Raw genomic sequence first — 24,047 nt, 5'->3', positions numbered from 1 at the left:
AGTGTTAATACATTACATATATCTATACTTGATACTAGAACCATGTTTTAAAGCCTATTGTTTTCGTATTATTGTAAGGTGAGTCGTGCGAAGTCAATGGGAAAAGCCAGCCTAGTGTCGTATATATTTCACTCAGCAATCTAATTTCACTTTCGCTACATAATACGATACATAACGTATTATTGTTTGAAAAGTAAGAAAGTTAAAGAAAAAAATATTTCAAAATTAAAAATTAAATTTTGATAAATCATAAGATAATATTTCAAATAGCAGTATTTTATGAAATGCTATCCGAAATTCAAAGTAACCCACGCACACACTTCATTGATTGAGTGCGATTGAGTCGTCAAAGAGTTTTGATAAAAATGTTAAATAAGAAAGGCTTTTTGGAATGGCTTGCTTGCTCGCATTTATGTTTTTATGTTTTGCACGATTTACTAGCTTAATTTATTTAATGGTAAACATCTTGCACCTTATTTACTTCATTGTTAACCGCCAATGTAAGGTAAATGGTTTCAGACATATTGGAAGAGTAAAAACGTGTGTTTCTTGTCTCACTCTTTAACAGAAATTAAATGCCTTTCAATAGAATGATAAATGAGTTAGATGTGATGTTCAGAAGAGTTTGTCTAAGATCCACCATCTAATCAAGAATCCACCAGTTAAGAACAGTGTTGTCAATTGTCATTGTGGTCTTTTTAATATAACTCTAGAGATGAGAGGTCAAATGCATGTTCCGGTCGAAAGGTAACAATGATAATTTATATCGTCTAGTTTGTCGTCGCGGTTCAGCTACTCAAATAGATTCATGGTTCAAAAACTCTTCGACAGTACTCAATAAAGCTTTCAGAAACATGATCATTAGCAAACCTTTTTTATTAATTATTTTTTAAATTCTTTTTTATCTGTATAACAGTTTATTTTTTGTAACTTTCTCAGTTTAAATCTTGTGTAATAAATAATCGCTAGTCATGACTCGTTTAGATTGATATTTTATTTTACAAGTTCTAAAATTAATTACTTTAGTAATATGATATTATGGAAGTATGTTCCTAATAGTGTTTAAATCGCATTTTAATGGTCATTGAATTAACATCCAGCCTATAGCTAAACAAATTTGTTCACTGAAGAAACATGGAGTGGGTGGTAAGAAAAGATACGTTCAATTTTAATACAAATGATTTTTGAAATATAAAATATAAAAACTTCTACGCTTTGAGTCATTCTGCATCGTAAAAATTAATTCGCCATATTGTCACAGTTATGGTGCCGAATATGGATGAACTTTCGCCCAGCATGGTTAAGTGGCTTGCAACGTACAAATACAGCGTGACATTGAAACAAAACAAAAGAGTATCGTCCGTTACACGAACTAACTAGCGCGATAACTATGTAAGGTGAGGTTTCGTCATTCATTATCGTCTAAAAGTACGCCTTAATACTTGACAGTTCATTTGAATTTGTCGTTCGAAAACACCAATCATTCTAAAGTATATATTTAGCATCGCCACGCATACAACTGAATAAATATCGATTACAATTCGGCATTGTTTCTTGTATTGCTAATTAGTGAAAAATTAAACACGCAGAGTAAACAACAGGCTTACCCGCCAAAAAGCCGAACGCCTACTCAAGTCTGCATTTGGACGGTCGCCACTTACATTCAAATGATCTATTGTTAAGGTTCGGTATGTTGAAACACTAACGCAAGTAATAATTGTATATGTCGAAGAATGAGCAACGTCATCGATACGATCAAGAACTATGCCTTGATGTTACTAGTTAATAAATTATTGAAGTTGACACTGGTATGAAATCGCTTTTGCGAAACGACAACACTGCATTCTTGGTAGCTGTCAAGCATTCGTTTGTTAATATCGATTTGTTCCGTAAAAATAAAATATTGTAAAATCCGTTAACAGTCTTATTTTTAAAAATTAAGTAATGGAAGAAGAGCGATCTGAGCCCGAACGTATGGAGGATGCGATATCAGAAGCGGGATGCAGCTCACGACTCCCACGTGAAAAGAAATTACCATCGGACGAAGAAAAATGGTTTTTCCTTATGGAACAGCAGAACTGTAATTTCATGGCACTAGTGCAAGCCATGAAAGGACCGCCTACTGAAGATAAATTACGTTTTCCTGAGTTTAACCCGGATCAAGAACAAGTGGACGCGCGTGCATGGATTAGTACTGCTGATATGTGTGTTCCGGACCAACAAATTACCGGCGCTCCGCTGATGTTAGCGTTGAGTACAGCGTTGAAAGGACAAGCATCGGCTTGGCTAGCTCAGGTATCTTATCATGGAATGTGCTGGGCTGATTTCAAAGATCTTTTTATCGCGAGGTTTGATTGTCCTGAAACGGCGGCTGCCCATCTTATTAACCTGCGCGGTACCAAACCTAAAGAAAATGAGTGTCTTGCTTCGTATGCTGCCACCTTAATGACTTCACTCATGACAAAGTGGAAAAACCTTTCCGTCGAGCAAATAGCAGTAGCGACGGTTATGTCACACATTGCTCAGTTTGATCCGCGAGTACAAAGAATGTCATTCACGCAACACATATCCAGTAGAAATCGATTACAGCAGGAATTAAAGTCTATATCGTTCCTGAAACGTAAAGCTTCTTCATTTGGTAGTGACAATACTTTAGATGTGAAACGAAGCCGTGAAAACGCAGTAAAGTGTTTTACTTGCGGAAAGCTCGGACATAAAGCGTCACAATGTCGCCATAGACAGAGCATGCCTGCTTTAAGACAGAATAGTAGATCGGCGACTTCATCGAGTGAACCTCAACGTGCTACAAGTCAGATTAGAAGCGTTCCTGATAAGTCTCATGTCACCTGTTTCCAATGCCGAGGTACGGGTCACTACGCGTCGGAGTGCCCCAGACGACGAACCCAGGATGGCTCTGGCAGTTCCCGCCCAAGCGAGAAGCGAGTAGATGTTTGCGCGGTGAGCGCGCCGACTGGATTGTTACTACACTCTGGTGAGCACTTTCAATTTTCTTACGACTCTGGAGCTGAGTGCTCACTTATTAAAGAGTCTTTGGCTTCTAAATTTTGTGGCAAACGTTTTTATAATGTGGTTACCATGACTGGCATTGGTAAGACTTCAGTCAATAGTACCGAACAAATTATTTCAACTGTTGAGATTGACAATATTACTGTAGACATTTTATTTCATGTTTTGCCTGACTCATATTTACGCTATGATATTATGGTAGGACGTGAATTGTTGGGACAAGGTTTATCTATTAACATGACATGTGACAAACTGAAATTTAATAAGGTTACCTTAGTTAAGGCGTATGATGTTGATAATAATTTGACAATTGACTCTGACTGTGTTGACACAGATGCACCCCCTGAGTATAAGACCCGATTAATTGAAATTTTGACGTTGTATAAACAATACTTCACTAACGGTATTCCAACGACTAGGGCTGACGTTGCCCCAATGCAAATACGACTAAAGGACCCAAGTAAGACTGTGTATAGACGTCCGTACCGCCTTAGTCTTGACGAACGTAAAATCTTACGCGATCGTGTGAGTGAGTTAGTTAATGCTGGTATTGTTCGACCGAGTTCGTCCCCTAATGCGAGCTCAATTCTTTTGGTTAAAAAGAAAGATGGAGATGTCCGAATGTGTACCGACTACCGCGAAATTAATGACAATACTATACCGGACAGGTTTCCCCTCCCACGTATTGAGGATCAGATAGCCAGGCTACATGGTGGATGCTATTTTTCGATACTTGACATGGCTTCTGGGTTCCATCAAATCCCTATGCACCCTGATTCCATTGAAACGACTGCCTTTATAACACCCGACGGCCAATATGAGTTTTTGGCTATGCCCTTTGGTCTCCGAAATGCTCCGGCTGTTTTTCAGCGTGCAGTCCTGGAGGCCTTAGGTGATTTAGCAAACTTATATGTGGTTGTCTACATGGATGACTTGCTAATTGTAGCTCGCAACCCAGAAGAAGCTCTCGAACGTCTTAAGAACGTCCTAGATGTCCTGACTGCGAGAGGCTTCTCTATGAAGTTGAAAAAATGTTCCTTCCTTAAAACTAAAGTTGAGTACTTGGGTTACGAGGTTAGTCAAGGTGAAATCCGTCCTAATCCTAAAAAGATCGAAGCTTTAACATCTCTTCCTCCCCCAGAGACTGTGACTAACTTACGACAATTTATTGGGTTAGCGTCTTACTTCCGACAGTACATTCCAAAGTTTTCACAAATTATGGCACCCTTATACGCTTTAACTACAGGAAATGGTAAAATTAATTGGAAACCAGAACACGAACAAGTGAGGCAACAAATAATTCAAGCGCTGACTAGTGAACCAGTACTGACCATTTTCAACCCAGAATGTGAAACAGAATTACATACTGACGCGAGTGCAATTGGTTATGGTGCAGTCTTGTTGCAGAGGATTGATGGTAAAAACTACGCTGTGGCTTACTACAGCCGACGTACGACGGCTGCTGAGTCAAAGTATCATTCATATGAGCTTGAAACTCTTGCGGTCGTCAACGCGGTTAAACACTTCCGTCATTACCTGCATGGCAAGAAATTCACGGTCGTTACTGATTGCAATTCGCTTAAAGCTGCTCGTACTAAACTCGATCTCACCCCCAGAGTTCACCGTTGGTGGGCATTTTTACAATCCTTTAACTTTGATGTTGTACATAGAGAGGGTAAGAAAATGTGTCATGCTGATTTCTTTTCCCGCAACCCCTTTCCTGTTACACCAACCAAATCAATTGACAAGGTAACTCCCAAACAAGTCAATATCACTGAGCTCAGTCAAAATTGGTTACTAGCGGAACAGCAGCGAGATGCAGAAATATCTCAGTTAAAATCTGATTTGTCTGAAAATTTACTTGGCAATGACGTAGCAAAAACTTATGAATTGCGTTCCGATGTGTTGTATCGTAAAGTTCAAAGAAACGGAAAAACACGATGTTTGCCCATGGTTTGAAAATATGTCAAAATACGTTAAAAAGTTTGTTGATAATTGTGTGACGTGTAAAGTTTCAAAGGGTCATTCGGGAAAAATTCATGCTGAGTTACACCCCATTCCAAAGGTAGCAATCCCCTGGCATACCGTTCATATTGACGCGACTGGTAAACTGAGCGGGAAAAATGATAAGAAGGAGTATGTGTTCGTTCTTATTGACGCGTTTACGAAATACGTGCTATTGTATCATACTCATAGCATTGACACTATTAGTATTAGGGCTGTTAAGAATAGCGTATCTCTTTTCGGTGCTCCGTCTAGACTGATCGCGGATCAAGGTCGATGTTTCGCGAGCCGAGAGTTTCGCTCATTTTGTGAAACTTCTAATATTAAGCTGCACTTAATCGCGACGGGAAGCTCACGTGCTAATGGCCAAGTTGAGCGCGTCATGAGTACGCTCAAAAACATGCTAACTGTTATAGAGACTTCCGATCAATCCTGGCAAGATGCACTGCCAGACGTGCAGCTAGCATTGAATTGTACACAGAATCGCGTAACCAAGTCAAGCCCCTTAGAACTTTTAATTGGTAGAGTTGCGAGGCCCATTGAAATTTTACAATGTGACAGTGACGAACAGACGGTAGATATTGAACAGGTTAGGGCCGACGCAGTCAAACACATGGAAAAGAGTGCCGACTACGACAAAACACGATTTGACAGTACCAAAGCAAAATTTGTGAACTTTAATGTAGGTGATTTTGTTTTATTAAAGAGTGAAGAGCGTAACCAGACAAAGCTCGACCCGAAATATAAAGGACCCTATCGTGTCATTGAAGTACTTGACGGCGACCGTTACATTTTGAAAGCTTTGAATGGTAACCGAACTTACAAATATGCTCATGACCGCTTGAAAAAAATGCCTGATAATTTCCCTGTAATAGACATTGATGATATTAATAAAACTGTTAAGCAATGAAAATGTATTTGATTCATCTTCCTTGTTATTGTGATTTGTGTTCTGTTTGCAAATGTTTTTATATTAAATTCACTGTGTATTGTATTATGTGTATCCGCCGGATGGAGGCGATGATTTTGAGTGTATCCGCCGGATGGAGGCGATGATTTTGAGTGTATCCGCCGGATGGAGGCGATGATTTTGAGAGTATCCGCCGGTTGGAGGCGATGGTTTTTTGAGAGTATCCGCCTGTTGGAGGCGATGATTTTTGAGAGTATCCGCCTGTTGGAGGCGATGATTTTTGAGAGTATCCGCCGGTTGGAGGCGATGACTGTTGAGAGTATCCGCTGGTTGGAGGCGATGTTAGTGGTTATAGAATATGTTGTAAAGTGTAATGTTACTATTTTTCTATCTTTGCTTTAGTTTGAATAAGGTAATAACCAACGCAAAAGTTTCATTGTAACCCTGCTTGGTCAGGGTTGACCGAGGCGATAACTTTTTACTGCTTAGATTATTTTCTTTCAGACTATTCACACGAGGGCGTGTGAACGCATCAGAATGGCCGTGTCGAAGAATGAGCAACGTCATCGATACGATCAAGAACTATGCCTTGATGTTACTAGTTAATAAATTATTGAAGTTGACACTGGTATGAAATCGCTTTTGCGAAACGACAACACTGCATTCTTGGTAGCTGTCAAGCATTCGTTTGTTAATATCGATTTGTTCCGTAAAAATAAAATATTGTAAAATCCGTTAACAGTCTTATTTTTAAAAATTAAGTAATGGAAGAAGAGCGATCTGAGCCCGAACGTATGGAGGATGCGATATATATATATTATATGTCTGTGAGGACAGTTTGCGATGCGAAATACCAGACATTTTAAGCGATGTCTACACTTGAAGATTTTGATTGTTGATATAAGGCAAACATTTCAATTTTATCATCGTAATTCTTTGTAGTCAAAACAGTGTGATCAAGATTTAGATGCTTCATACTTCTAAGAAATATAATTTGGTTTATACCTGGGATACGGCGCTGGACCTAAGTTCTTTTAAGTTTGTTTTATATTCATGTAATAATATTGTGAAGCCATCTTTTTTATAGCTTAATATTTTACTATTATTCAAAAGTTCTCATTATTTTATTATCTATGTCTATTGAGTTAAAAACAATAAGAAAAATAACAGTTTCTTTACACTTTTTAATACAAATGAATACTAATGAGTGTTGTTTAATAAAATTAATTGTATAATATAAAATATTATTATAAAGTAAGAGCGGAAGGCCCATCCAGACATCCTGTGAACAGTCATAATATTTGCGGTGCAGTCAGTAACAAGGATGCGTTTCCAGAACAAAAAGATTTTTGTTTAAATGAATATTAACAATGCCTGCTTTCAAGGTATTAATATTGTTCTTATTTTCGCATCTAGTTAAGTGTACAGCTTGTTAGGATCGGGTACGACAATAGACCAAGGGTTCGGATTCAAAGCTGCGGCCTCTTTAACGCCGGTAGATCGGTATTTCGTTTCGCTATTGGGGTTTTCTTAACTAAACGAATGTCTATTATTTAATAACAACAAAGGCAGTAGTTAAAATCTATGTACAAAAAAAAAAACGAGTACTCTTGTATAATTTTGTTACCAAAACTAGTTACCAGCTGCTGCTTACGCATTTTATTGGAATAAAAAATACAATTGAAGTTTCTTTATTCAATATTGACTCGTTACAGTTTACTTTTATTGATTGTCAAAGTAAAAAATGCTACCGTAAGTGAGTCAAGCAGAAAAACGAATTCGATCGTTTCTACTTAAAAGAAGGACAAATCAACAAACGTACTTTCGCATTTATAACATTAGTGGGGATTTTGTGACCAAAACGTCACTAATGTCCGGACAAATCCTGTAAATATGGTTGAAAATTGATCATGATAAATTTCCAATAAATTTGTTTCACGTACATTTGTATAGGTTATTCCAAGGTGATAGAAAAACGAGAGATACAAAATTATCTTTAAATTAACATATCTCATATGATTTGTATCACTGCTACATTATACACTACAAACAGTTCTCGATAAATATATCTTATATACATATGTAAATTAAGATAATAACTTCGTCGATATTCATCGCCATTTTTTCACAAATCACGCCGTACATTAATATTCCATATAGTTGTTTATTCTTCTAAACTTACCTAACTCTGTAATTGGAATGGACTATAAAATATTTGAGTATATCTACTTAAGCCTTTTTAAAATCCATAATCTTTATCCTTTATGTAAATTATAAATGTAATAAAAGAATTCATAATGATAACAACGACTTTCGTAAACAGACTAATCAGCTCTGACCGTATCATATCGCATAATGCAATGAATGTCGTCCAAATATCCGTGTTTAAATTGAATTTGGGTAAACGTTTAGAATACAATGTCATTTTATTTTGTTCGAGTATATAAATATAAAACAATATTCATTCGAATTCAAACATTCTTGTATTTAGCCATCAGATCGTTAAGGACGTAAATGATAAGAGTTGGTTTATCCTGTATCTGTGACAGTCCTTTCATTATTATATTTTAATCTTTAACATCCTCGCTGATTTATTTCTGTCTGGTGTACTTGATCACATCGCAGGTCTGGCCAATATAAAATGAGTTTCTGGAAGTTTTCAGTAACTTAGATATGACTGTGTTTACATTCCAGGGTTTCGGAAAGCACATTCTGTGTCTGAACTATTTCCCAGATTGCCGTCGCATTAAAGTACGGGTGAGAGGATAGTGATCACCTGTTTTTGCGTACAAACTTGTACGCATATCACCCGAGGTTAGCATCAGTTAATTTCTACTTAAGAATAATGTACCTCTGGAAGTGAGAGCTCACGAATAAGTTCTAAACGGAAAACCTTTTCTATGAAGATCAAATCAATGACATATTTAAATATATTAATACAGGATATCAAAAACACTTTGTCGTAAACGTAACATGATTATAACTTTACAGAGTAAAAGGAAATGTATCCAAGACCACCACAGAAGAAAATGTTATAAAGACGATACGTCAAATGGATACGCCCACTTGGAAGTTACGAGTGAAAGTGTTGATTTTATTCGAATATTATCCTGTCATTCTAAAGAGATAAACATATTTTTTTTATGAATTATTAATTTATTCATATTTGAAATATAACTCTTTAATAACCAATAAACAAGGTTACCTGCCAAAGCATAAATACCTTACCTACTTAATAAACCAGGTGTTTGTGTGTTTGTTATGAAATGAATTCGAAGAAGAAATATGAGGACAAATATGAAAAAGTATTAACCAATAGACACATTCCTTTAATGAATGATTAAGTGATATATAATACCGGAGGCGTTGTTAATATTACATATTCTGGCACAGCGAAAGCGGCAACTGGTGGCTACAAAGGACAGGAATGCGACGTCACCGCTACGACGACGACGTGACATCTATCAAATTCGGAGCCAATTACCTTTAATGTCTTCAGTCATCATTTTAAGATAAATCAACGGTAACAGTCAGCTTCAAACTTTAATATACATATTTAAATATCGAACCTTATTTTTTTAAATGTGTGTACTTTTAATTTAGATAACTCATCCTGTTCTACGATAACGCAAAAACAATTGAAAACTAAAAATTGAATACAATTTTGTTTGAGTTTTGCCATGATTCCAAATCTAAGAGATAAAATAAATCAGCGATAAAAAATATAACATTGAATTAAGTACTTTTAAAGATATCAAAATTAATAATGATATTGTTGCATTGTTATTGAATAATTTAAACGTCACTCTTATAAGGCTCTTAGAACGAAATTCACTTTGAACTGGTTCTCATTACTATCGTATAACATTGTCAATCGCAGGCGCGAATAGGGGATTCGAACAAATAATAATTTGAAAGTTCCCCTCGCAGTTACGACGGCTGCTGGGTTTTATCAGAGCAGATTATCGCCAGAGATACATACGAGTGTGATAAGGATAGCGATAAATAAGCTGTATAATGCAGTTTGTGATAAAGACGGTACGTTACGATGCCAGTGTTATAACATCGCTGACTAACGTATTATCAAATTGTATTGGACGGTGATATTGTATGTGACGGCGTACATTGCGAATATAGTATAGAATATTATCTAATTATAAAAGCAAGTGAGTGTAAGCAATTCGCGTAGGTGTGAGGACAAGCACAGAAATAAATTTTGGCAACGGTTAGTTTTCAATACGCGGCGTTTCCATCTGAACCTCGACTTCGTATGGAAACGTGTGTCACTTCATATTTTTTTCAACTTGAACATAGTTATTTTTATTACACCATTCTATTTCTTAATATCTCTGTTAAATTGGTTTTTCATAATTAAATATTATTCTTTTAATGGTGATTCTTTTCAAACGGATTCATCGGTTACAAAGTACAAAATGTAAAGTTCATAAACAATAATGAACTATAACTGTATCAATGAAATGATACAAATTTGCTACTTCAAATTTGAGTACAAGCGCTCCATGTATATAAACTATAGTTAAGTAAAAGTAAAAAATAAAATTATTTTAAAAATAACCCTTAATCCTGTTTTTTTTTTTGTTATTCAAAAAGACGTATGTTAATGAAGCAACAGAATTGTGTAATGATAAGGAAGGTTGATATGCAACGCACCTGGGTAGCGAGTAGGCGGGCCAGCGCCTATCTCGAATGTTTTGAAATGCACCACAGAACTGGAGAATAATGCGACAGAGCGCGTACAATAGATCCTTCTTGTTCACATCGGTACGTGGGTTATAAAGAGTACATTTTAATACTTAAAATATTTTACGAGCGTGACAAAGTACACAAGCCTTTGTATTCAAGTTGCTGAGCACGTTACTCATACAAAATAAATAACTGATAATACTAAAACTAGACGGATGAATTGATTTAGATACTATTTGTTTTTTTTACTCAATACTATTGGTGCTTTATTGATTAATATACAAAGCAAATATTCGGGTTCTTGATTGTTTGAACCAAGTATAAAATTAAGTTGGATGATGGGTCTATAATTTAATGTATCCACATACTTAGAACTGTCCGTAACAAACCGGTCTCAATGGTTACGTTAGTGACGTGGGTTTGGTTGTATCTACATATATATATATTTACTTGAAGTGTGGTTTTGTTTGTGGTTTTCAAGACGCACTGTTAAAAACATTATAATGGTTCCATTTACGCATTTATATATGTTTAATTACCGACAGTCATTAAATGCACCTTAATTCTTAATTCTTCCTCTTTCTTTTAAAATGAACGTATAAAGTAAGTAGGTACATAATAATTTTATAAATATTAAGTTCTTGATAATAATGTTCAACACCTAACTGACATATGTCGTACTAGTTACTATATATGTAGAACGTATACTGATGAGGTTAGACCATTATTTACGCGTTGACGATAACATTGGTTGCTCCTACTTAGAAAGTTTCATTTCTCTTGTATTAGGTTAATGTAAATTCATTTCAACGATCGCTATTTCGAGTTCAACGTTCAAGGTCAACAGCACAGTATCATTCGGAGAGTCGTCAGAGAATTAATGATTTTTAAGTGAAATGTCACTTAAATTTTGCTTATTTCACGCAGCAATAAAGTATCTACCTCGTGGGGCATTCCCAAAAAGACTATTTATCAATGGGAATTGTTATTATACTAATTGGTACGTACGTATAGACAGTTATTTAAAACGATAAATCATTAACAACTTTCGTTTTTACGATCTTAACCGACTTTATTATTAAAACATAAATGTTTCGAAATTACTTTAATTACATATTTGCAATTAAGAATCGAGAGGTAAAGTTCAAAGATTTTTATTTGTTAATTTTGAAATTTATAAATTGAAGAAACTGTACGTAATAAAATGATGAATATTACAGACAGATGGGTTAAATGGGTCACTAAGGTTTAACGTTTTATTGGTCATAATATGGCTTTTAGGTTCATTTTAGTATCGAACGCAAAAGTACAAAAACACGTTTTTTAAACAAGCTTACTTAATCTAAAAACAAAAACCATATATTACATTTTATTGTCAAAAGCGTGTGTACAATTTCGACTCATTCGTTGGAACTTATTTAAAATTCAGTTACAAGATTTGACCCGTACCCGAAGTGAACGAAGGCTTGTAAAATGTACTACAATATAACCATAATATGTTATTTTACTATTTAAAAACAAAATTAATTACAATCACTGTACGTAGATTATATACAAATAATTTTAGTATATAAGTGACGTGTCAAAAGTATTCCATAATAGAAAATAATGTCAGAAGTGATGTATTATATATTTTTGTGATAGACGAACTAATAATATTTCATTTTGACGTAAAACTTGTATCCGTCCTGATTCTAAATAGTCTACGATAAGCGGATAACATTGTGCAAGTACAAAGGACGATTGATATTTGTTCTTCGCGAGTCTAACCTGTTCTGTTAACAATGCTAAGTGGTTAAGTGTGGGCAGGAACTGTCATAGATACTTGGGCAAACATGTGACACCCAGGATGTGGTTTAACTGCTTACAGTATCAGTTGTGAATTAACTCTCTAAAACATCCTTTTTATGCTACTTTCAATACTAATTTATTGTTACCTTATGTACCATACAAAACTGTTTATAATTAAAGACATTCATATAAATTCATTTATTACAATCTGAAACGTTGTTTAATTTATATAAAACTTGTTTTTCTCAGCTATGTCTCATATATTATTTTCTAAAGTTGAAACGTTATGCGATATTTAAAGTAAAATAAAAATTCTAGAGCAATACATTTATTTATACTAATATACAGAGCTAGCTTTAAATATTTAGGTAGGACAAGGTCGAACGAACGCCAAAAATTCTGAAGGATTTATGAAATACTCTTTCGTATTTTCCTATGTCAGCTACGACTAGATATGTAAACTAAACCGATATAAGATTAAATTAATATTAATACGATATGTATTACTTAATATAAGGTCATGTTTTACATTGTAGTTTATTATAGAAGAGTGAAAATTGCAAGACACTGATTCGAATGTTTCTTGAACGTGTGCCAACATCCAGCTAACGACGACAAGGAAAAAATAGCTGTCAAGAGTTACGTAACAGACCAGTGTAAACGATTCGTCCACAAATTGTCAGGTCACAGCTGAAGCTTTACCAAATTCTCCAATCAAAATAAAATAAAAGAGTTTATCTCCTTTCTTTTCATTTGCATTTGACACCGAATGCTGTAAATACGAAATGCAATGGCAATATGATTGCACTCGTAAGCTATTGTACGAGTAATAAATTTTTGTTGCAACGATAAAATCTTTTCGTTTGGTATGTAAAGCTTATCGGCAGTCAATGACCTCGAATTCAGGAGAATTATGCGAAAGGTATGCCAAGGTGATAAGAAGATAACTTATGGGTTTAGTCGTTACAAAAAGTGTTTTGATTACAATTCAAATTAGATTTTGTTGAGATAAAATTAAATCATGAATTTAAATTGGCATATGATTTCTACAAAACGGTTGCTATTTTCCACAAATAAATGATTTTGTTTGTCAAGTTTATAAGCCTCAGAAGCAATTTGTTTTAGAGTTGAACATATGCTGAGTCTCGTTTCGATCGAATTGGTATTACTATTTTTATACGAAAAAGTTTAAATATTGTTGTTGGTCCGTTTCAAACATTTATAAATCATGCCATACTTTTATTGCTACCAACAATATTTCATATTTGTAATGGCTTAAGAATATGTCGAGAGTGAATTTTGTATTTATATTACTCTTAATTTAAAAATATGAAACTTTGTAGGTGCTTTTTTTTAATTTTAGTATCTAAAACATATATAAATAATAATAGATTGTATGAATATTTGGAGGTTTTCTTTTAAATAATAAATCTTAAAATAAATGCAATAAATTTTAAGCATTGAAAGTTGAACCTGACTTCTTCGTTGGTGGCATTAGAAATTTTATGTGTTGTGTTGGCTAAAGTCAATTTAGAAGATTTTTTATGGCGAGAGAATAATTGATTTATATAATTTAGTAAAATTACTAGTTTTAGAGATCTTTATCACTTTCACGAATGAATTCTAACGCAAATAAATGAGTGTTGTCTTAAATATTAATTATACTATTTAATTATTTAATCATTCAAAAAATATTTAGGTTTTACTTTTTATACATGTCAATCTGTTTAGCTGAGTTCTAAAAAGCTCCAAAAATTTTAGTTTCTTAATAGGAGACCAACTTTTGCCTACGATTGGGGTTCAGCCTTGTTACTATATTAACATCATAAATTAAATAGGTTTTATATTTTTACGTTACTATTCTAGTCATAAAGATAAAATTCATTAGTTTATAAATTTAATTTAATTAAATAATATTCTGGGAAGTTAGTTTACTTTTAAAAACACGGACCTCCATTTCTAACCGGTATATTCTGCAAAAGTTAATGATTCATTATTGACGAATTTAACAAGCGTCATGATTTTCAATAAGGAAAACATTGTTCTAGTAACCTCTTTGCGGAAGACCGCTTCCAGTGTGCGGTGGGCATGTGACTGGTCGGATGACTTCTCCGTAGACGCATCTCAAGTTGTTTGGCCGCGACATTGACCCGTCATCCACGTACGGCCAATGCACTGAGTCTGACTGTCGCAGGCTCTTTGTTTATATTGCATTTGTATCCTGCAGCTTTTGTGCACCGGTCGTTATCCTTACGCAAAGACGTGTAACATAACCGTCTTTCGTAAAAAAAACAGCCTTGGAATGTTTTGGTTTAAACGACGGATTCTTTAGTAACGTTTTGTGACTTGAATTCGTTGCATAAATTGTACGTAAATTTTACTCATTACAAAAGAGTTTGCATTACATATTATAGTAGCATTGATAAATAATTTTTTGTTCACTTAAAATTAAATGACAAGTAATAATTTAATTTAATATACTGACTGGAAAGATATTATTATTAATATTATATTTTAATTCAAATCTGTAAGTTACATAATCGCAAGATATATAACTAAGTGAAGTCTTTAATTGTTTGATTGCAATAACGATGTTAAGTAAATATTTCATTACATATTATTAAAAGTTTATTTAATTATTATGATAAATATACATTTTTTTTTATTTCTCGTTCTATTAATTTATATTACTGGTATTAATATGATACCATAAACAGCTTTATTTTGGTTCTATTATATTTTAAATAACCCAGCCCGCAGAGTGCTTTCGCAACTTGTTAATGACATTCCACCCGTGTTGAGCTCACAGGATGCGTCAGAGTATTCGTCATAGACCTGCAGTTCTCTACGTAAATAGCACCTTAATGATGCATTTTCATGTAGACACATGAGGCCATAGTTTCCCTGAAACACGGGTTTAATGGTGACGTAAAAGCAGACGCCCGCGCTTTCAGCGGCGCCTGCGTCGGACCCATTTTAGGACATGACTAACGGAAATTCGATTCCTCTCGCTCCGGCCCGCTCCCGCCCGTGGGATGCGGTGTGCACCCGTCTCCCTCGCACCAAAAGCTTCAAGAAATCTTTTAATAGTGTCCACGGCCGCGATCTACTTTCAACTTGCGGCGGGAAACTATAAAATTTAATTTGAGTTTTCCGATTTTTCGGTGATCGTTACTTAAAATAAATAGCTTATGAGTAATAATCGTTATGCACGGCCGAAGTTAAGTTAAGGTATATCAGAAAATTTTATTTTAAAGTAAGACGTGTTTTTTTAATCATTCTATTAAAGCGTTAAATTATTTGCCGAAAACGTTATTTTTTTTTCAATAATGTATCAATTAAACCCGGTATCATCTAGCCCATGAATATCCTAAAAGCAGGCGCATACTAAAAATAGATTCATAATTCAAATTTAAAATATTTTCAGTAAAGCGGCTTGGTTATTAAATTATGCAGATATACTAGTGATAAATAATCATGGGGGTATGTGACATTATTTATCTCAACAAATATAAACACAAACACCATGAAAATAGTCGTAAATGTGATAAGATAAATTGTGCGCGAAATATTATGATCAGTATTTGATATTAGTTTGTCGTAACCGGTATCAATTTGTCACTATAAACTGACCTTTTTTTGTTGTTTCTCCCAAGCCGGGTCTAGGAGACCCTCGCGTTCCCATTCTTCCTCCTGTTCCATGTACCCGTCCCCGTACTCATAATTATTTGTCATCACCCCGTTGTCCATCATCATGGTCACCGCACTGACCGTCGATTTCGATGTTCGTTCGAGCCTATGACCGCGAACTCGTGTGTGTTAGTTCGCACCGCGCACTGCAACAAGCAGCCGGCCACACGCCTGCTGCAAGAAGACTGGCGCCCGAGCGCTACTTACGGCGGCTTGCGGAACTTTCGAAATACATTCCATTCTACGCGTGACGCTGTCATTCCAATGTCAAATTTATTTTTAGTCTGTAGTGTAGTATATTTAGTAGGGTAACACTAGGACTGTGTACTAGCTCCATCTAGTATTGTAATGTTGGAAGTAAATTAGGAATTTATTATTTTATCCTTGGTCTAAACTTAGATAATAATTTTAGAAGCTATGACGTTTTTTTATGTTTTGGTTATTATTAGATTACGTTTAAAGAAGAACAACTTTTATAAATGGTTTCAGACCTATAAATGTAAAAGATATGGAAATTAATTATAATGTATAAGTACTGACTACTTTTGGGCTTATAAATATATTTTTATTACTTAGAAAGATTTGACAAACGATATTCTGTATAAACTATTCAATTTAAAAAAAAAACATCTGAAGGCTAAAGTGGCATTCATGCGATTAGACGATATATTTAAAATGTAGGGCATGAAATAAAATTGGGCACAATACACAAAAAAATTTATTCACCACATAAAATTTCCTTGAATAATAATCTTGCTCACGCAAAATAACAGATATAGATATAATTTTGTATTCTTTGAAGATTCCATATATTAACATACTTTATAGCAACATCCACGATCACAGGAAGGTTAAAATTTTGGAATAGAAAAGTTATTTAATCATTAAAGAGCTTGATACGTCAATAATATTTGGTGTTACTACAAATTAAAAACTATTTTATACATATATGAGTATTACTGATAATGTTGAAATGTTAATATATATTTAACATATTAATACATAATAGCAACATCGACAAAATTTTATAGTCGCTGAAAATGCGCTTGGTTTGAAAAGCGTTAACACACGAGATGAATACAATTTTTATATATCTTATATATATGTATATGTATAAATATTTCATACATATTTATATATAGTTATCACCAACAAACTCTTTACATATAATGTCGTTCCAGATTTATTAGTATTTTTAAATATATATTTCGACTGTGCTTTGCTATGTCCTTAACGAAGCTTTGAGCAACACTACAAAACATAGGTATAGTATTGTTTAAAATACATATAGGAAAGAATTACTTATTTTGTATATTTTAAGAAGTATAAAAATTTACAGATCATTTAATTTCTGGTAATCTTCTTCATCTGAAATGCAACTTTAGGCTACTAATATATTTTCATAAACATCGATAACAGTTTATCAAATGCTAAACCCATTTTACAAGATATTTAATATTTTTTACTTTATAATTTATAGCATTTGCTTTTCCTTCACTTATAGAACCTTCACTCCTCTTGAGTTGGTTTTACAACTAATTCCATCGCTTGCCTAGGAATAAACATAAATTTTCGCGTAAGCTTACGTGGTAACCATTAATTCGCCTGTTTACAGGAACTTATTTATAAATTACATCCTATTATATTGAAAATAATAATAATTTAAATGGAATATAATTACTATCACTTTTATCTATATGAAGGAAATAGAAAGGAAAATAATATGAAGTTTCTGACAGTGCAAATTACGTAAAATGTATGCAAGGATAATCTTTAAATATTTGTAAAATGGGTCAACAATATATTTTATTTACATATAATTCTATAACACTTGGTTCAGAAGATTTTTATTTCAACAATTAACAGGTCACATTTATTATAATATACTGTTGAATCAAACTTGGTTTCTAAGGTATATAATATAATACAGATTTAATGTCATCTTATGATGTTTTGTAGAACAAAAAGACAAGAATTTGCATAGCATCAATAGATATACATATATATATTTCTAAAACGGTGAAATAATATGTATTAAATCAAAATGACGTAACGTAAAACGCAACGTAATAAAGAACAAAATAAAATCATGTTGAGCAAGAAATTAATTTCATTATTACATTGAATAGTATTTCTTTACATAACATATGCAATTTAACAATGCAAAAATATTGACGAAACGGCAGATATTACTTCAATAATATTGCATTTATTCATACTTTGGCCTGGAATTTTTTTATGTTAGATTTAATTTGTAAAATAATTTTATAGATAATACTGCGTCTAGTTCTTAATCAATTGGATTACCAATGCGGTCATTTCAATAATACTTTGGAATTCATAAATGATACATTTGCTAATTAAGCAACTAAGAAGCGAGATTATAGAGTCCATTCATTTAAAATTATTAGAGGCATCCAAACACATTTAGTTTATATTACGAGCTACAATACTTTTATAGGAAAACATTGATTTTGTTTTGTTTATTTTTTCTTTTTGTTAACTAACACATAATTATATTTAATATTAGAAATAACAACGGGATTATACATTCTGGATTTTTTTGTCATTCATTCGAGGTAAATACTACAATGTAGGCACACGAAGGTTTAATGGGAAATTTAAAGCTTCATTTGTAGAATAAAATATATGTAAGTTGTAAATGTTAATATATGATATACATTTAATATAAGATTGTGCGAATCACAGGAGAAGAGAGCATTTATATTCAATTAGAGTAAGAAAAATAATAAAAGTTGTCAATACACAGTGAGGACGAGGGCCTTTATTGCAGGAATGAAGAGATCTCACACTTGAGATTCAACTACACACTTTATTCTACATAAACTTAATATTTGTTATTGTTAACTGAGTACACTATATGTATTATTGAATAATGTAACATTTTACATCTAACATTTAGAATTCGATTACATGTATTTATAATATATCTAATCTTTTATCAGCAATCAGTCAATTTTTGCGTGCCAGATTCTACAAGCAATTATTGGGAATGGATCTTTTCGGATACTAAATCGTAAAAGTGGTATACGGTACTTAGAGATAGAAAGATGCCTCCAAAGTCTAAATTGTACAGTGAGCAAAATGATTCCGCTTTTAGTTAACTGTTAGGGCGGATATTTTTCACATCATAAGGTTTATTGTTATTGTAAATATAATAAATAATATAAGTATATGTAATTAAACAATTTTTTCCCAGGTCCCGAACCAGATTATCTATTTTATTACAAATCTGATCACAGAAGTGACTCATCTCGTTTAATCTTTATAAATCTTAGTAATATACTACATCAAATACTGGTTTATTTTTTTTAATACGCCAGACTACAACGTTTTATCTCAAACTTTGGTACCAAAAATACAGATGATTATACTGAACACGTCTAGCTAGATGTAAAAATATATAGGTATCAATGAACAACAACAAGGAATAGGTATCCGAGAAGTGTACAAATATTTCTCGCACCTCTACTAAAGTACATCTATAACAATAATACTTTTAGAAGGCGTCATCATACCACAATGAGAAGAACCCAATCCTATCGCTCTTCGCATTCTATCTAATACACTGATATTCCTCACAGCTCCAAGTTTATATTCCGTAGTCAAAACTTTCGAATTCGGAAAATCTCGAGTCCTGCTTCTGAAGACGTTGTTGGCAAGCCTCAATATAACCTTCTTGTATCCTGTACATTCCCGAATTCGCTTGATGCATCAATGTCTCGAGGATACGCTCATTCTTAATAGCCTTTGATGGTAGAACCACTTTAATCAATTCCTGTGGCGATATTCTATGCAGTTTCAAGTCCCTGGCTAGCCTATCCATAATGCATTTAAATTCATTTTTGGCATCAGTCTTATTGGCAGATTTAGCTTTGATCTTATTACGGGCCCAACTAAGCATTGCTTCGAATTTTCTCACCTCAGGTACTTCAAGATTTCTGCACATGATCATCTGAACCATTGATTCTGAGAGATTGAGAAATTCAGAAGTCTGGAAGAGCGCATAGGCTCTCTGTTCAATAAAGGCCAAAATCATATTTACCAGTTCCGAAGCTGACGTATATCGCCAGTAGTAATTTTCCAATGATATGAGCATTGTGCATACCTATAGAAGAAAATAATCATAGTTTAGGATTAATATATTCCTTAAACAATAATATTATTAAATATTGTTAAAAAAGAGGTTGATTTTATTAAAATATGAACAAGCATATAAATCATAATAATCTTTAAAACATTTAGTAAATAGATGAGCTCTTATTTCTTAAATTACCTATGTTTGAACTTAAAAGTAAAATACAGCGTTAATGATCGTTCCAATATTTACCACTTCTATTCTTAAAAATTGTTTGGCATGATGGAAGCAAGCTTGAAGTAACTCCGGTAGATCGTAGTGCTCAGCAGCGCAGATCAACCCGGGAATGGAGGCACATGTTAGTGGACAACTGCCCGTGTGCAAGTAGTCCAAGAGTATTCTAAATGTTTCCGGGTCAAATTCGATAATAGAAAACTGAAAACAATTAAAGTTATGTTTAGGTACAGACTCAGGGTGCAGAGATAATTGATTTTTTATACATATTATTGTGTTAAGTATAGCAGATGTAAATTAGTTTAATATGTATCAAAAGTTAGCAATTATTATACCTCAGTCTGGGCAAGTTTGGCACGATCAACTTTTTGCGCATCAGCGCATACTGATAGCCTTGGCACTGCCAGAGCGGCATTTTTATCTTTCTCCTTGTCTTTACTTTCTTTATCTGTGAACAAGCAATATTCATTCCATTTATTCATTCAATATTAATTTCAGTCAAAGAATAATATTTTATCCAATTCAATCCAACTGAACTTTTGGGAAATCATCTATTTAACTGTATTCTTAAAAGAATGACCTTGAAAACTTACTTGAACAGTCTTGGGAACTAGCCCATTTCTTTTTGTCATCGGCATTTAGTTGCGAATGTTGTTTTCGTATTGATCGTCCCCAACCTGCTGTTATAGTGCCCAGTCGGGAAAAAGCTCTTTTCACCATTGGCGAACTAGGTACGCTTTTTGGTCTGAAAAACATGGTTTATTCTATTTTATAAAAAATTCTTGCGCAAAATTAATGGAAGAATAAATAAATTAAAATTTGAATATTTAGATAGTCTCTTATACGATTAAAGAACAGCCAATTTTATCTACTTTAATTGAAGCTGAAAAATTTTCACGAATGGGTATCGTTTTTCTTTAAAATTTGTTATCGATTATACCTCGGTGATTCGATGTCCGGCACTTGTAGAAAGTTGCTACTTTTTTGCCGGGCGGGTGTTGGTGACAAGAGAGTTGGCGCTGGTCGTGCGAGCAATTCCGCCACGGGCACTTGTGGAGAACCAAAACCGGTTTGTATACCGTAGAGCATTTCTTGGAATACTCTGAAAATTATAAAATGAATAATTTGTTGCAAGTTTTTAAAACTTCTTATGCTATCTGTTGTATGATGTTATTATACATACCGGCTTCTTACACCTAATATAGCTCGTACGCCAATAAATTTCGTTTTCTGTTTCGACTGCCCAACTAGAAACACAACGTCGAACAGTTGGGCGTTTTGCGCAGCGTTTAGTTCATTGTTAAGGAAAACTCGCGTGAAGTCTTTGGCTAATTGGTCATAATCTTCAAATTGATCTCTTACTGAATCTAGCAGGGGAGATGATGGTCTCATATGACCGATGGGGCGCCATGATCCTGCAAAATTAAATGATGTTTAGTAGTCTGTACTACTAACTATCACTAAATGTATTTTTAACTTTAAAAACAATATCAGCAAAATTATATATTAAAAAAATGACCAACCAACCCGTGGTTGTTTTTGTGCCAAAAATGTTTTATATTTAAAAATAGGCCAACAAATGTCAACGTGTCTTAGTCTCTATGATATTGAATTGTTTATGTTTTGTCTACAAAAAACTTTACATAAATAACATACGTACCTCTTCTATATGGTTTTGGTATTTGTCCAGTTTCAGCGTGATTTTGTAAATTGGCTACAATGTCTTCTAGCATTTGACTCCTTGTGCGTTCTTGCATTCTTGCAAACTTAGGCGCTGAGTATGACGCCCTTTCACCGTTGACTATTTTAGTTAGTAACCATTCTCTGAAATAAAAAATAAAACCATTTAAATACGGATATTATTCCTTATAATATTTGACCTTTTATGTTTTCTATCGACTGGTTTAAATCTATAGTGGAAGAGAAAAGAAGATAAATTTTAGGGTATTACGCATTAAAAAAACCTTATCTATTAATAACAAGGTGTATTTCATAATATTTGTTGTTTTTATAAGGAAGTACGGAACACACGAGTTTGGCGCTCAGACATGAGGCAGGAAGTTTAATAGCACTCGTGCACATACCTGAACATGGGCCCTTTGTCGAACACGCTCTGTTCCCACAAGTAGGGCTTGTAGGCGCCTACCTCGTCCCTGGTGACTACTGACACTTCATATCTAGTGGGCCGCCTTTTAATTTTGGCTGACACCCGTACTGGAATTTTAATTTTAACACTTTATTACATCCCCGGCACCGAGGAGTGGCTCTCTCGCCATTTCATTTACAATTTTGTAACGTTATGACCATAAAAAAATTGACTACAATTTCGTTTGCTAAAATATTTTATGGTAATATACGTTAAATAACGAAAAAAGGACAATTAAAGATTAATTGAACTATTATAAATTAGATTAATTGAACATAATATATTATAAGAAGATTTTAATGATTTCAATTTTAGTCACATTAATGCGTTTCACATAATAATATAAAAATACATAACAATATAAAAAATAATTACCTAATATAAACGTGTGTAAGAAATGGCTTTTTATACACGCCGGTGAAAAGGCCGTATTGTCTGCTTCCAGAAACACCACACATACAATATCGTTGCCTATATGACGCTTCCTTTGTAGTTTCTGCGCGTCATGTTTTTCGTATGGCAATAAAGTTGACACGTGGAACATTATTTCAATTCCTCTCCAATTCGTGTAGACAGAATATAAGCCGGTTAAGTCGTGTACTGTATCTAGTCCACCTTTGTATTTATCGAAGCCTAGAAACATATAATGAAATTAAAGTAATAGCCTCTAAATATTCCACGCTGGGCCCACCTCTTGTCTCCGCTGAGGAGAAGGCTTAGAGCTCATTTCAACACTACTGGTGAACACACATGTGTCAGAATTTAATTGAAATTAGATCCTTCCACACGTTTCCAAAGGTTTACTTACGATGTTATCCTTCACGCCGATCACGAGATGAAATTAGACACATGATCAAATTAGACACGTCATGAAAAGTCAGTTGTACTTGTCTGGGTTTGAACCCGCAGTCATCAGTTAAGATTGTCACGTTATAAATACTGAGACATCTTGGCAAAATATGTAATACAATATTACAAAAGGCCATCATATTTATATGAAAGCCATTTATTATTATCGTATAATACGACCTCTCTTATTCATATATTTTATGAAAGAAAAACTTAATATAAAGGTAGCAAGCGTAAAACGTAACTTAATTGTTATAAATACAGTTACCAAAACGATATTTATTTTTACTTATATTATTACTTTGTGAATAACAAACAAAGAACTAAATTAGTTTTATACCTTTGAGACGAACTTTTTCGCCGAGAACTTGTAAGAACTCCTCAAAAAACGGAGAGTTCTCATTATTGTCCAAAATTTCCTCCTCGGTGTATTGATTTTCTTTCACATATATCACCCCAACTTTTAGCTCGGATTTGATGAATACCTAAACATGGAAAAGCCCATATTAAGTACCATTTAAACATAAAGGTATTTTGTATACCAGATAGCGAGGTCGTAATTGGATTTTCTATTTTCTCTTTAAATTAAGAAC

At 33.7% G+C, this 24,047-nt stretch overlaps 2 protein-coding genes across 4 annotated transcripts in view; both read right to left on the bottom strand.

Annotated features, from left to right (window-relative positions):
• The window catches only part of LOC124535758 (alpha-actinin, sarcomeric), a 42,317-nt gene extending 25,978 nt beyond the window's left edge, over window positions 1-16,339 (bottom strand). For all 3 annotated transcript variants that reach the window (XM_047112079.1, XM_047112077.1, XM_047112078.1), the window contains exon 1: window positions 16,070-16,339. In XM_047112079.1, coding sequence (XP_046968035.1) covers window positions 16,070-16,192 — 123 coding nt within the window. In that variant the 5' untranslated portion in view covers window positions 16,193-16,339. The remainder of the gene's footprint in view (window positions 1-16,069) is intronic.
• A 491-nt stretch (window positions 16,340-16,830) lies between these two features.
• The window catches only part of LOC124535888, a 120,992-nt gene continuing 113,775 nt past the window's right edge, over window positions 16,831-24,047 (bottom strand). Inside the window, exons 9-18 of the mRNA XM_047112288.1 lie at window positions 23,795-23,939; window positions 22,981-23,238; window positions 22,544-22,673; window positions 22,120-22,283; window positions 21,643-21,874; window positions 21,400-21,561; window positions 21,053-21,204; window positions 20,795-20,907; window positions 20,478-20,660; window positions 16,831-20,255 (exon numbers count right to left, since the gene is read on the bottom strand). Coding sequence (XP_046968244.1) covers window positions 19,740-20,255; window positions 20,478-20,660; window positions 20,795-20,907; window positions 21,053-21,204; window positions 21,400-21,561; window positions 21,643-21,874; window positions 22,120-22,283; window positions 22,544-22,673; window positions 22,981-23,238; window positions 23,795-23,939 — 2,055 coding nt within the window. The 3' untranslated portion in view covers window positions 16,831-19,739. The remainder of the gene's footprint in view (window positions 20,256-20,477; window positions 20,661-20,794; window positions 20,908-21,052; window positions 21,205-21,399; window positions 21,562-21,642; window positions 21,875-22,119; window positions 22,284-22,543; window positions 22,674-22,980; window positions 23,239-23,794; window positions 23,940-24,047) is intronic.

The sequence above is a fragment of the Vanessa cardui genome, chromosome 15, assembly GCF_905220365.1.
Source record: "Vanessa cardui chromosome 15, ilVanCard2.1, whole genome shotgun sequence".
Lineage (NCBI taxonomy): Eukaryota > Metazoa > Arthropoda > Insecta > Lepidoptera > Nymphalidae > Vanessa > Vanessa cardui.
The sequence above is the reverse complement of the archived record's forward strand: the minus strand, read 5'-3'. Positions and strand labels throughout refer to the sequence as shown.